This window comes from Canis lupus, chromosome 16 (assembly GCF_048164855.1).
Source record: "Canis lupus baileyi chromosome 16, mCanLup2.hap1, whole genome shotgun sequence".
NCBI classification, from domain to species: domain Eukaryota; kingdom Metazoa; phylum Chordata; class Mammalia; order Carnivora; family Canidae; genus Canis; species Canis lupus.
Window position 1 is genome coordinate 6,275,490 of NC_132853.1, and position 14,549 is coordinate 6,290,038.

The window sequence follows — 14,549 nt, forward strand, 5'->3', positions numbered from 1 at the left end:
ATATGAGCAAGCACATGGATCTGCAATGTAATCCAACTTCAAGTTCCCAGCATCATCTTCCAGATGAATTTAGGAGCTACATCTTTGCCTTCCAGTGAGATGCCCACCCCTGGGAACAAACCCATTTCTACCCTTGCCAGGTCACATCACCTCCAAAGTGGCTTCCTCACTGTTAAAACGCAGATAGTAACTCCCATCTCAGAGGGCTGTTCAACGAGATGGTGGGCATGTAGGCCTGTGGCACATGGGGGTGCACAATTCAACGAGCTACTTCCTTCCCCTTCTGTCTAAACTCCCTGGCCCTCCTGGCCTGCACTCTAACCCCTGTGGGATAGGCCTGTGTAGACACTCAGCTGAGGCCCCCCATCTCCTATACACATGTACACATGCTACAGAGACACCCCCTGACCCCCATCTGAGCCCTAAGTTCTAAGCCCGTTTTCCCACTAACTGTGACTTCGGACAAGTCCCCAGTCTCTGCCCTTTTCTAAGCCTCTGTTTGACTCCACAAAACACATCTGTACAAAGAGGGGCTGGAGTCTAAGCTCCAAAGAGGCGCCTTCCACACCCACTCTGCCCAAGTCCCCATCAGTGATCAACACCACGGCGTGAAGCAGAGAGAAGGAGCAAATAAGAGCCGGAATAACTTAAAACTTTATTATGGGTGAAGAGTACTAGCTTGGAGGACTCAAGCCTAAAGACTACTACTTCCCAAGGTTATTGAACTAGATAAGAAAAGGGAGGGATGCTGGAGCCTTCGCTGGGGCCAGTGCAGGGCTGGGGCTCAAGACCAGTGCACTGATGGACTCTGTCCGTTGAGTCCCAGGCAAGTCTGGGGAGAATATGGAGGGGGCCCAAGACTATGACCCAATCTAGGGAGGAGCAGGGAGAGGCCCAGGTCAGGTCCACCTCACCACCATGACAGGAATATAGGCACTGTGGGAAGTGCTCGTGAATCCACCAGGACCAAGAAAGAGGGCTCTTCCTTTCTTCCATGAAAGGGGGCATCCCATGACACAGAGAAGGGGGCCCAGGCTCAATCTACACCCAACCTGGGAATGGCTGAAACCCAGATAAAGAGCAAGCAGGAACCAGGTGGGGCAGGGTGGAGCAGGCGACGTCAGGGCCTGAGCTCTTCCTTCCATTTTTGCAGCTTCTCATCCATGGCCTGCAGTGTGGACTCATCCTGTGCGGACACAGATGGGTCCTACCCCTCTCCCCACACCACCAACAGGCTGCAGGGGTCTGGAGGAGGCCCGCCCTCCCTTCGGACACCCGTCCTTTACCTTCACAAAACAGAAGCGGATATAGTGGTCAAAGTGCTTCTGATGTGGCCTGCTGTAGAAGATGGAAGTCGGAATGGCCGCCAAGCCCTGGGGAGGAAGAAGTGCACGTCTCAACACAGCCCCACAGCATGGCAGACCTTGGCTGGTGGGGGGCAGACAGAGGGCTTCCCACGAGGGGCTGGGGGAGGGGAAGTTAGCTTCCATGCAGCACCTCCCAGGGCTGGGCCAAGTCAGGGGAAAAGAATGGCAGAGCTCGGTTCCCAGGCCCTCCCTGCGTACAGAGGGGAGGTGGAGGGACGCCTGGGTGGCTCAGTGGTTGAGCAGCTGCCTTTGGCTCAGATCATGCTCCTGGGGTCCTGGGATGGAGTCCTGCATCGGGCTCCCTGCAGGGAGCCTGCTTCTTCCTCTGCCTCTCTCATGAATAAATAAATAAAATCTTTAAAAAAAACAACAACAGAGGTGAGGTGGAGGCTGCGAGCAGGGAGTGCCACCTGGCAGGTCAGGGCACAGGACAAGAAGAATAAGCCTTAGGGTCAGAGCTCAGAGCTGCACGAGCTCAGGCTGAATGCATCAACTCCGCACCCGAGAGGGCAGGGATTCCTACCAGCCTGCCCCAGCAGCTTTTGGCAAATTCCAGACAGACTCCCCATTCCTTGACAGAGATGCACCCCTGTTCCAGGGCTGATAGCAGACGCTGGGCTGGATTTGTGCCCAGCCTGTAAAAAAACACACAGGGGCCCCGGCAGAGCCTGGCCCACCTTGTTCTTGATCATCCACTTGACGAAGCGTCTGTCGTAAGGCTCATCCTTGTCACCAGGCAAGTCAGGCATCTTCTTCTCTGGGGACAGAAGCCACGCTGAGCCCTGGGTGGCCTCCAGCCCCCACCCCATCCCCGGCCCAGCCTGGTCAGTTCTGCTCACTGAAGTCTGAGATGTCTGCGATGAAGAAGTAGCTGCCCTGGGGGATCACGGGCTTCAGGCCTACAGACTGCAGGCTTCGTATCATGTGGTCCCGACAGCGCTGCATGGCTTGTGGGAACTGCACAAAGTAGCTGCTGGGTTGGCCAAAGTGCAGCTGCTCATGTTGGAAGCTCTGGGCTACTGCAGCCTGGGGGGGTTGGAGAGGGTGCACAAACAGGTTGGGGGGGATGATCTGACCCTGGGGCTCTGTTATTGCCTCTCCCCCCACAGTGGGGTCCCCTGCCTCTCCTCACCTGGCCCTGCGTGGGGCAGTGATAGATAGAGTTCTGGTGCACGGTGCGCAGGTGCTTCACGAGGCTATCTGGGCCCAGGACCCAGCCCACCTGGACCAGGAACACAGGGAGGGGGTGAGGCCCTTCAGGACTTGGCCATACTCCTTCTTAATTCTTGGCGCAGCCTTGCCTGCCCAGGATCGTGGGGGGAGGTGGTACCCCAACCCTCATCTACTCACCTTCCAGCCAGTGGCGCTAAAACTCTTCCCAGCGCTGCCAATGGTCAGGGTGCGTTCCCACATGCCAGGGAGGCTTGCTGCCCAAGGCCAAAGAGAATAGTGACTGAGACGGAAGTGAGGAGCAGGGGAGGGGTAGTAGCTGGGCCCCGGTGGGCACTCGGGCTCTTAACCCTCTAGACCGGGCTCTGTGCTAAGCTATTTACAGGGCTTATTTCGGCTCATCATCATGAGAACCCTGGGAGCAGTGCCATTGTGTTCTCCGGCTCTCAGAGAGGTAAAGCCGCTGCCCCAGATCACACGCACGACCTGTGTGGCTCTAGATCCAATCACGGGGCCTGCACTGACTCCCAGATTGGGCTCAAGGCCCCACTACAAATATCCAGGGGAATGGAGGCCCCCAGGCTGGCATGGCTCACCAATGCTGGTGTGCTGGTAACCATCGTAGACCAGCCACTGGTAGACCTCATCGGTGATGCATATCACGTCGTGCTGCTGGCACAGGTTGGCCACCAGCTCCAACTCTGCCTTGGAGAACACCTGTGGGGCCCACCCCCAAACAGAGAGGCCTTCTCAGAGAGATGAACAGATATCATTCCTTGCAACACTGACCCTGGGAGGTCTGCTGCAAGATAATACGAAATATATATATTGGTCTCTGCACCCAGTTCCTGGCATAGAGCTCCTAAAACCCTTGTGGTGACAAGGAGCAAGGAGCATCTCTTGTGCTAATATTTGGTCTTTGACCCTGACACAGGGCTCCTGAAACTCTCACCGAATTCCTAAGTGATAAGAGCACTAGAAATGTGTTTTGTTCTAATGAGATGACTCTGGGTAGACACCTGGGTGGCTCTAGGGTCAGGGCTGGTCACCAGAATGCCTAAGCCATGATCAAAAGCTTGGATTTTCATCCCCACCTTCATCCTAAAGAGAGCAGAAGGGCTGGAAATGGAGTTAATAATAATTGATTGTGGGGCACCTGGTGGCTCAGTTGGTTGAGCATCTGCCTTCAGCTCAGGCTGTGATCCCAGGGTCCTGGGACTGAGCCGTGCATCAGGCTCCCTGCTCACTGGGGAAGTTACTTCTCCCTCTGCCTCCTCTCCTCCCCCTGCTTGTATGCTCTCTCTCTCTGTCAAATAAATAAATAAGATCTTTAAAAAATAATAATTGATCATGACTATGAGAGGAAGCCTTCATAAAATACCAATAGTACAGTGTTTGGGGTGCTTCCAGATTGGTGAACACATCCATATACTGGGAGGGTGATGCACCATAGCTCCTTGGGACCCTCTCAGACCTCACTCTGTGTGTATCTCTTCCTCTGACGTTGTGTCCTTTCTCATCTGTATAGTTTCTCATCTCCTTTAATAAACTGATAAGCCTAAGTAAGTGTTTTCTGAGTTCTGTGAGCCATTATGGCCAACTAACAGAACCCAAGGGGGTGATGGGAACCTCTAATTTATAGCCCATTGGTCAGAAGCGCAGGTGACAAGCTGAACTGGCATCTGAAGGGTAGGCAGCCTTGTGCAGCTGAGCCCTAGCCTATGGGATCTGACATTACCCCAGCTGGTGTTGCAGAATTACTGGGTGTGGGACGTCCCACCACCAGGGTCAGAGTGTTGTAAGTGCAGTGGTCACGTGAGAGGAAAGACACTCAGTTGGATAACTGGAGTTTCTTCTGCATCACGTCTCTCACATTACCAATTTACATATGAGAAGGCAATCTGAGAGGTGAGGTTACCCCAGGGTCTTGGGGGAGCCAGGGAGGCACCCAGGCTGCTACACCACCAGCACTTATACCTTTCACACCCTCCCTGGGGATTCCTGCCCCTGTCCCCAGGACCTTGGGGAGCCTCGGTCCTCAGAGCTCATTACAAGTTGCCCTCCTATTTCACAGATGAAGAAACTGAGGCCCAACGCAGCATATCAGTAACACAGCAGGGACTTGAACCCAGTCCGGAGGGGTCCCTGGAAGGAGGTCTCTCAGGTACCTTTCCCACGGGGTTGTTGGGTGTGTTGAGGATTAGGGCTTTGGTACGAGAAGTAAACTTGCTGGCCAGCTCTGTGGGGTCCAGCTGCCAGTTGCTGGCGGAATCCAGTTCCCCATCCTGGGTGGGGCTCTGTAAGAGGAGGTGGGAGGGAATGGCAATTAATTACAGACCTGGCATTCAGCTCCAAGGATCTCGCCCTCCTTCATAGGTATCTGTCCCCAACCTCTCTCCTCTGGGAGTCTGGATATCCCTCCCCACCCTGGAGAAACTGGCCTCCTTTACCTCCTTACTTTTTTCCCACCTCCCAAGGGCCAACACAACACACTCCTTGGACCCCTCTGCCTACAAACATCCCGACCAGCATCCTTACCGGCTTCAGGGTCACAAACACAGGGTGACCCCCTGCCATCAACGTCATGGGTTCATAACAGTCAAAAAATGGCTCTATGATGATGACCTAGCAGAAGGACCAGATTAGCTAGTATCAGCATTGCCCCTCGCCCCTCATCCCTACCCAGCCCAAGCCTTGCTCCCTCACCTCGTCTCCTTCATCCACCAGGGCCTGGAAGGCTGTGAACAGGGCCCCGTAGGCACCCACGGTCACCAACACGTTCTTGAGTGGGTCTATCTCCTGTCCCAGCAGCTTCCCAAAGAAACTTGCCAGGATTTTTGTCAGAGGTGGGTAACCCTGTCAGGACAGCAGCGGTCAGCCGGTCAGCCGCCTGCCTGGCTCAGTTTGCACCCACCCTCCCGCTCAGCCGCATCCAGGCAGTTCTAGCACTCTCTAGCAGCAGGGCTGAGGCAAAGTTCACTCCTACAGGGTGAGTTCTTTCATCTCCTCCACCAGCACTGGCCATCAGGCCTGTTCTGTGCAGGCCCAACATCCAGGGCTGGGATTCAGTGGAGAACTGGACAGAGTACATGCCTTGGTGGAGGCCTCCACTCCACTCCACAATTTAACCACCTCCCTCTTAGTTTAAGAAGCACATGTGTACCATCTGCTCATCCCAGCAGCCTTGCAGTACCTGTATTATTTGATCCCCACCATTTGGCAGGTAGAAAAACAGAGACCCAGAGACAAGAAGTGACTTGCTCAAGCTCATGCACAGTTAAGGTGCAGGAATAGGATTTTATTATGGAAGCACCCCATTGAGAGGAAGACTGGATTCATATGCCTGTTTGCAGAGGACATTTATAAAACACTCAGGTTGAACCAAATGACTGAAACCTCAAGGTCTAGAACTTCACTAAATAATTCACTCAACTGGACTTGACCATGTAAAAATTAAAAATTCCTGTACAGCAAAATATACTATGGGCAAAGTTAAAAGACAAAACTAAGAGAAAAAGGTATACAAAAACAAGAAGACAAAGATATAGACTTAACTAAAAAAAAGGAGCCAGTCCTGAAAGAAAAATTACCGATGCCCAATGCACATAGGAAAAGGATAATGATAGAAAAAAAGCAAATAAAAGTAACAATGAAATATTGCTATAAGAATATAATATCAATATGAAAGACTGATAATGCCGCCCGTGGTTGGCAAGAGTATGAGACTAGTGTGTTGGTGGGGATGTGAGTAAACCTTTTTGGAAGGCAGTTTGACAACATCCATCACAGGTTTAAATTCTTACACCCTGGGCAGCCTGGGTGGCTCAGCGGTTTAGCGCCGCCTTTGGCTTAGGGTGTGATCCTGGAGACCCAGGATCGAGTCCCACATCGGGCTCCCTGCGTGGAGCCTGCTTCTCCCTCTGCCTGTGTCTCTGACTCTCTCTCTCTCTCTCTCTGTATGTGTGTCTCTCATGAATAAATAAATAAAATCTTAAAAAAATAAAAAAAAATAAATTCTTACACTCTCTGACTCTCTAGTTTTACTTCTAGGGATTTGTCTGAGAGAAACGCTTACATGTGTGTACAACGATATATACCCAGAAATATTCACTGTGCCATTGTTTCTAATAGGGAGATAGCCAAATTGGGCCATTAGGGCAGGGCTGGTTCAGGAAACAATGGCACAGCTATGCAATTGGAATACTAGGTGGCCCTTAAAAAGGACGAGGCTGTTCTGACATGGAAAGTTGTCCATGACATGCTGTTTAGTGAAATAATCAGGTTACAGAGCATTATTCATGAGTCCAATTGTGTTAAAAAACCCAAATCTCGTATGTTACATATATGCGAGTGTGTGTGTTCAAATAAGCACTTTAAAAAGTTAAAAGTTGGGAATCCCTGGGTGGCTCAGCGGTTTAGTGCCTGCCTTTGGCCCAGGGTGTGATCCTGGAGTCCTAGGATCAAGTCCCACATCGGGCTCCCTGCATGGAGCCTGCTTCTCCCTCTGCCTGTGTCTCTGCCTCTCTCTCTCTCTCTCTCTCTCTCTGTGTCTCTGTCTCTCATGAATAAATAAAAATAAAATCTTTAAAACAAAATAAAAAGTTAAAAGTTTAAAAGTCTAAGAGCTCAGTCAAATAGCAAACTCTTGGCCATAATTATCTCTGGATGGTGGAACTGGAGGGAATTTCCCCCCAGGTAATTCTGAGGCATACCAAAGTTTAAGAACCATTTGCTGCTTTACTAAACCAAGGACTGGCAAATATTTACCCTGTGACCTTTATAGAAAGAGTTTGGATTAGAGTCAGATCAGTCAGCAGCTTGTCTTTCAGGACTCAGCTTAGGTGTCACCTGCTCCAGGAAGCCTTCTCTGTTCTCCCCAGATTTCATTCCCTTCTTCCTGCTTCCACAGCATTCCATCCTCCCCTATTACAGCATATCAACTGCCTTGTTTTGTTTTGTTTTGTTTTGTTTTGTTTTGTTTTTTTGCCTTCTTTTCCTCCTAGGCCCTGAGCTCCCAGCTCATAGTTTTTTGTCTATCTTTCCCCAGACCATGAGTTGTCCCAGAGCCTGAAACAGAGAAGACACTCAGTGAATACTGAACCATAGCCACACTAAATTCTCAGGACTTTGCCCCAGAACCCTGACACCCACGTAGGCATGATGCTCAGAACGGCTTGACCCTTCCTCCCCCGGGGCCTCCTTGAGGCCTGTGTCCCAGGGCCCAGGTGAGGCTGGGAAACTCACAAACGCCTTGGTGTACTGGTTGAGCATGAAGTCACTGCTGAGAGCCAGCTGAAAGGCTTGAAGTGCGAAGTCTGGGGGTGGGAAGTCGGGGAAGCCTTGGCCCAAGTTTACGGCATCATACTCGCTGGCCATTTTGGTGCACTCCACCCTGAGCAACAAATAGAGAATTGATACCAGCCCACCCTGACCTGGACTTACACCTGTTTCCAGGGCAGGATGAACAGTGCACCAGGCTCATTCCAGAAAAACTAGACAGTTGGCATCTGTCCCAGCCTGAGATCTGCTTGAGGGCCAAAACTGGTCCCTGCTTTGGGATTCCCTGGGCCAAGCACTGTGCCAATCCCGTGTCTCAGCCCAGGGGTTTTCAAACTTCCCAACCATGATCCACAATAGGAAATCATCTTCACATCACAAACCTCATAGAGCACAAACACGGAATCAATGTTATCCTTCTGGCGTGATCTATGACAGAATTTCCTATCCTATCCTATTCTTTTTTTAAGATTAAAAAAAAATTATTGGGATGCCTGGGTGGCTCAGCGGTTGAGCGTCTGCCTTTGGCTCAGGGCGTGATCCAGGGGTCCGGGATCGAGTCCCACATCAGGGTCCCTGCGAGGAACCTGCTTCTCCCTCAGCCTATGTCTCTGCCTCTCTCTGTGTGTCTCCCATGAATAAATAAAGAAAATCTTAAAAAAATAAAAATAAATTATTTGTGGGGGACAGAGGGGCGAGGAAGAGGGAGGGAGGGAGAGAGAAAGAGACAGCATGAGCAGGGGGGAGGAGCAGAGGGAGAGGGAGAAGCAGACTCTTCACAGAGCAGGGAGCCCAATGGGGTGTTCGATCCCAGGACCTTAAGATCATGACCTGAACCAAAGGCAGACGTCTAATTGACTGAGCCACTCAGGTGCCCCCCACCCTCTTTTAAAGTTTTACTTATTTAAGTAATCTCTATACCCGGTGTGGGGCTCTAACTCATGACCCCAAGATCCAGAGTCCCATGCTCTTCATACTGAGCCAACCAGATGCCCCTACCCTACTCTATTCTTTTTTTTTTTTTTAACGATTCCAAACACTGTTTTATTATTGGCCTAGAAAACTAGATAACCCACGGGCCCTGAAAGGGATGGAAGGGTGGGTTTAGTCCTCCTCTTCGTCATCACTGGCTCCATTTTTTTTTTTTTTTAAGTAGGCTCCATGCCCCACATGGAGCCCAATGTGGGATTTGAACTCACACCCTGAGATCAAGACCTGAGGTGGGATCGGGAGCCAGATGCTCCACCAACTGAGCTCCCCAGGTGCCCCTATCCTGCTCCATTCTTTAAAAATATTTGTTGAGACTTCCTAAGTGGATATTTCACTGACCAGAGTTTGAAATGTGTGCTCAATAAACTTCCAATACATACGAGGCATGTCCTATTCCTGAGTCACAATGGGGATGGAGAAGCTGAGGTTGGCAATGATCTACCCAAGGACTCCCAGTCAGTGCACTGCCCAGTCAGCCTTTGATTCTAGACCATTAGCCTGGACAGACTGGGGCCCCCACCAGCCCTCCCATTTGCCATTTCTGGCCCCCCAACAACCTTTCTTCTGGCCCCGGCTGGTGACTACCTCTTCAGGGAAACAGGCCTGAGAGGATAGATGTCCTGTACATTCTCCCCAGGCCTGTTTCTGCTCTGCCCTGCCTTTGCAGGAGACTTGGCCTCTTCTGGTGTCAATCTTCCCTTCTGTAAAATGGGGTGGTGGGCTCAAGAGTCTTGCTGCCTCTCCCAGCCTGCCTTCTTGTCATTTCCTCCCTCTGAGTTGGACTCTACCTTATCTGCCATAGCCTACGATGCTGCCCAGCCCCTCTCACACATAGGACAGAAGGTGGTACAAGCAAGAAGGCGGTCAGACACTATAGGGGTTTGGGGACTGGCTCCTCTGTCCCAAACACCATGGAGCACCAGGTGGAAGATCTTTGCAAAACACAATGTGTTTTGTACATGAGAGGAGTTTGAAAGAAAAAAAAAATGGGGGGTGGAGGGAGGAGCCTGGGTGGCTCAGTCTGTTGAGCATTCAACTCTTGGTTTCGGCTCAGGACCTAGTCTCAGGATTGTGAAATTGAGCCTTGCACTGTGCTGGGTGCTGAGCATGGAGCCTGTTTAAGATTCTTTTTTTTTTTTTTTAAGATTTTATTTATTTATTCATGAGAGATACACACAGAGAGAGAGAGAGAGAGAGAGGGGCAGAGACACAGGCAGAGGGAGAAGCAGGCTCCATGCAAGGAGCCCAACGTGGGACTCGATCCCAGGTCTCCAGGATCCCGCCCTGGGCTGAAGGCAGCGCTAAACCGCTCAGCCACCCGGGCTGCCCATGTTTAAGATTCTTTCTCTCTCTTCTCACTGCCCATCTTTCCCCCATTTCCCACCCCTCCCTCACAAGCACACCTGCTCTGTCTTAAAAAAAAAAAAAAAAAAAAAGTAAAAGAAACAACAGAAAAACAGCTCCATGTTTTGTAAAAACAAGAGCTAGCAACTTTTTTTTGAAAGTACAGGGGGGTAGGGGGTGACTGGATAGCTGGGTGGGTGGAGCAAGCAGCTCTTGGTCTCTTGTTGATCTCCTGGTCATAAGTCTGAGCCTCTATGCTGGTGGCCAAAGGTTGTGGGGAGGGATTAGGAAAAATCTACACATTTTTCTTACACACCTTCCCACTGCATCCATTGTATTAGTAGTAACAATGGACACACACTTCTTTCATATTTAGAACAAGAAACAAAGAAAAGAAATTAACCTCAGCAAAAGTCCAGTGCGGAGCTGCCTGTATTTTACCTTATATTACTCTGTACTAAGTGTGAAATAAAATAGTCCCTGGAAAGCCCAAAGCCTGGGGCCTAGGTAATGGCCACTGCTTTCATACAGCCTTTCGCCCTATCCTCCCAAGGCCCTTCAAAGCAGATGTAAGTATCTTCATTTTGCAGCTGTGGCCGAGGCTCAGAGCCGGTGCGACACTGGCCCCCCGCGCCTCGGCCAAGCGGGGTGACGCTGAGATTCCAGCCCAGGCCCGCTGCTTCTGCTCCCACCTCTCTGAGGCTGTGGCTGCAAACCTCGCAGTCCGGGGCACGGTGGCAGCCCCGGGAGCCGCCGGGCGACAGCAAACCCAGGCACCTCCAGCCCGTCCCGCCCGCACGCGTCCCGGCCCCGCGGAGCTCACCAGGGGTTGTGGTCAATCCCGTCCAGCCTGCGAGCCTGCAGCCGCGTGGCCATGGTGAGCTGGAGAAAGAGCAAGCAGCAGGTCAGAGAGGTGGAGACGCCACTCCTGAGACCACAGCCCCTGAGCGACAGACGCCGGCCTGCACTGGAGCGCGGGAGGGGCTTCAGCCCGCCTCGCCGCCCGGCCGCGCCCCTTCCCTGCGCTGCACCTGCTCGGCCCGCCAGCCCCGGCTCCGCGAGCCCTGAGGCTCAGACCAGGTTGGGCCGGGCTGGGGAGGCAGAGAGCCGCGGCACCGTGGAGAACGTGGTGGCAGCACACTGCCCTCAGGCGCTCTTGCTAAACTCAGAACAATATATTTTTTTCAATTTATTTATTTATTCATGAGAGACAGAGGGGGGGGGGCAGAGACACAGGCAGAGGGAGAAGCAGGCTCCACGCAGGGAGCCCGATGTGGGACTCGATCCCGGGTCTCCAGGATCCCGCCCTGGGCCAAAGGCAGGCGCTAAACCGCTGAGCCAAGTAGGAATCTCTCTAAACTCGGAACAATCTGGCTGGGCCCATTTTGTAGAGGAGAGAAATCCCTCCCCCCCTTTTAAAAAATAGCTTTTTTAAAGTAAATTTTACACCCCACATGGACCCTGAGACCAAGAGTCTCATGGTCTACTGACTGAACCAGCCAAAATCACCTGTTAGAAGAGTTTTTATCATTGTGATATGCCGACATCAATAAAACGGGCTACAAAGTAGTATGTACAGTATAATTAGGTTTTGTAAAAAAATGCACCCGAACATATACTTGTGTATACATTGTACATTTTTCTATGACTATACGTGAGCAGACAAAAAAAGTTTGGAAGGGAAATCTAGCAAAATATTAACAAAGGTTCTCTCTGCTTGAGATCATGATGGAAAATTTTATTTGAAAATGAGAGATGGATTTTGGTAATACGTTTTCTATTGTGGAATTATAGGTGATTTAATTTAATGTGTGTGCCTTTTTCTTTTTTAAGTCTATGTATTTAAATGATGTCTACACCCAACGTGGAGCTCGAACTCATAACCCTGAGATCAAAAGTTGTATGCTCTTCCAACTGAGCATACAACCAGGTGCCCCATGTGTGTGCTATTCCATGCTTCCAAATTTTTTGTATGGAGATCACACCATATTTGACTGATTCTGACAGGTGCATTTTTTTTTGCCTTGCACATTCTCCGAATTCAGATGTGTCTCAGAATCTATAGCAGGAGGTTAATTGACATTCCCCCCGCCCCTTACTAGTTCATATAGTAACAATGCATCTTACATTGATGGCATCATGGTTTCAATGCTATAGGAATTACTTTTGAATTGGGGATGCATCATATTTTTAAAAAATAGAGGCGTGCTTGGCTGGCGCAATCGGTAGAGCATGTGACATTTGATCTTGGGGTTGTGAGTTTGAGTCCCACATCGGGTGCAGAGATTACTTAAAAATAAACTCTTGAAAAATGTACAGTGCAATGAGTTGGGGGGGAAGGTAGGAGACACAAATTGGAGTGAGGGAAGTTTGAGAAGGTTGGGATGCAGTAAGGAGTAGGGGATACAAAAAAAAGGAGTAGGGGGTACAGAGGCATATAGAAAGAGACAACAAGGGATCCCTGGGTGGCGCAGCGGTTTGGCGCCTGCCTTTGGCCCAGGGCACGATCCTGGAGACCCGGGATCGAATCCCATGTCGGGCTCCCGGTGCATGGAGCCTGCTTCTCCCTCTGCCTATGTCTCTGCCTCTCTCTCTCTCTCTCTCTCTCTGTGTGACTATCATAAATAAATAAAAAATTAAAAAAAAAAAGAGACAACAAAAGAGATGAATGGAGGTGAATGAGTATAGGAGGGAGGTAAAAATAATGGGGGAGCCACAAAATTTGGGGAACTCAAACGAGTGACCTTTAAGTATGTCACACAGTAATTGCATAAATGAAGAAACAGTGCCTGTTCTTGGACTTGTGTATAATGTATTCCTCAGACAACATCTATTGAGCACCTACTGTGTATCAAACACTGGGGTAGGCTTACAGGATGATGGGGAGGCAGTAGCGCTCTGCAGACCATTCAAATGCAGAGCTACAAGTTCTACATTAGAGGCAAGCTCAAGGAAGGGTTCTCATCTAGGCTACAGTCAGGGAAGGCTTCCTGAAAGAGGAGGCTCATGCACAGTTTTGAAGCCAGGACCATGCCAGATCACAGAGACCCTGTGTTTAGGCAGCAAAGCACATGGGGCTAGAGCACTTACAGTCTGGTGCAAGCACCGAGTGAGAGAAGTTCCAGCCTTCTTTCTCTGGAGGGGCCCAATCAGGTGCAAAGAGATGGCTGCCACATTCCTGAACATGCCTCCCAGAGCCTTGGGACACCGGCGGCTTCTCCTCCAGGGGCTGAGGAGAATGTGGAGATCACTCTGGCCAAAAAATGACTTCTGGGTCCCCACAAACAGCTCTAACAACAACAACAACAACAACAACAACAACAACAACAACAACAGCAGCAGCTAATATTTATTGAGTGGTCACTGTGTGCCAGGCATGGCGACAAGTGCTTTATTGCATGATTATCTTTCATACCTACAACCTCCTAACCCCCAGCAACCAGAGTGACCCTTTCAATATGTAAATTACTTCTAATGAAAAAAAAAAAAAAGATTCAGGTGAAGATCATGGATGGCCCCTAACATCACAGGGAGAGTCAACTCTACAGTATGTTCTGACTCTGGAAACACACACTAACACACACACATACACACATACCTCTTGCAAATTTTTTTTTTTATTTTTTTATTTATGATAGTCACACACAGAGAGAGAGAGAGAGGCGGAGACACAGGCAGAGGGAGAAGCAGGCTCCATGCACCAGGAGCCCGATGTGGGATTCGATCCCGGGTCTCCAGGATCGCGCCCTGGGCCAAAGGCAGGCGCCAAACCGCTGCGCCACCCAGGGATCCCACCTCTTGCAAATTATTCCTGTGCTAAAATTAAATCTAAATCAGATCATGCCACTGGATTACTAAAACACAAGGGACCAAAGAACATGTTAAATGACACCATGAAGAGGTGGTGTACAAATGACGGTTTCTTCGATAAATAAAGCACATGGGGATAAAGGTCCAGGGCATAATAAATTAAAAGAAACTTAAAAGACACACTTAAAAAGTGAATGCTTTGAAAAGAAACAAAAACATTGGAGGATGTACTGAAAAAATTTCAAAGGTTACTGAAAAGCAATAGGAACCAAGGAAAGGGGATCCCTGGGTGGCTCAGGAGTTTAGTGCCTGCCTTCAGCTCAGGGCATGATCCTGGAGTCCCAGGATCGAATCCCGCATCGGGGTCCCTGAATGGTCCCTCTGCTTATGTCTCTGCCTCTCTCTTTCTCTTTCTGTCTCTCATGAATAAATAAATAAAATCTTAAAAAAAAAAAAGATATCCACAGGCAGAAGAATGATTTTGGACCCCTACCTTATACCATATACAAAACTCACTCAAAGTGGATCATGGACCTAAATACAAGAGCTAAAACTATAAAACTCCCAGAAGAAAACAAGAGTATATCTTTG

At 50.0% G+C, this 14,549-nt stretch overlaps 1 protein-coding gene across 15 annotated transcripts in view; it reads right to left on the minus strand.

Annotated features, from left to right (window-relative positions):
- Nucleotides 1-636: 636 nt before the first annotated feature.
- KYAT1 (kynurenine aminotransferase 1) overlaps nt 637-14,549 on the minus strand; it is a 36,642-nt gene continuing 22,729 nt past the window's right edge. For 3 of the 15 annotated variants that reach the window (XM_072778211.1, XM_072778209.1, XM_072778213.1), the window contains 13 exons: nt 13,239-13,438; nt 10,972-11,030; nt 7,782-7,929; nt 5,244-5,393; nt 5,076-5,162; nt 4,706-4,834; nt 3,134-3,254; nt 2,718-2,794; nt 2,500-2,589; nt 2,207-2,393; nt 2,045-2,124; nt 1,287-1,373; nt 637-1,186 (listed from right to left, as the gene is read on the minus strand). In XM_072778211.1, the coding sequence (XP_072634312.1) occupies nt 1,121-1,186; nt 1,287-1,373; nt 2,045-2,124; nt 2,207-2,393; nt 2,500-2,589; nt 2,718-2,794; nt 3,134-3,254; nt 4,706-4,834; nt 5,076-5,162; nt 5,244-5,393; nt 7,782-7,929; nt 10,972-11,030; nt 13,239-13,334 (1,377 nt within the window). In that variant the 5' untranslated portion in view covers nt 13,335-13,438 and the 3' untranslated portion in view covers nt 637-1,120. Of the gene's footprint in view, nt 1,187-1,286; nt 1,374-2,044; nt 2,125-2,206; nt 2,394-2,499; nt 2,590-2,717; nt 2,795-3,133; nt 3,255-4,705; nt 4,835-5,075; nt 5,163-5,243; nt 5,394-7,781; nt 7,930-10,971; nt 11,031-11,179; nt 11,205-13,238; nt 13,439-14,549 lie in introns of those variants that run through there. The other 12 variants (XM_072778219.1, XM_072778210.1, XM_072778220.1 and 9 more) reach the window with 6 other exon arrangements.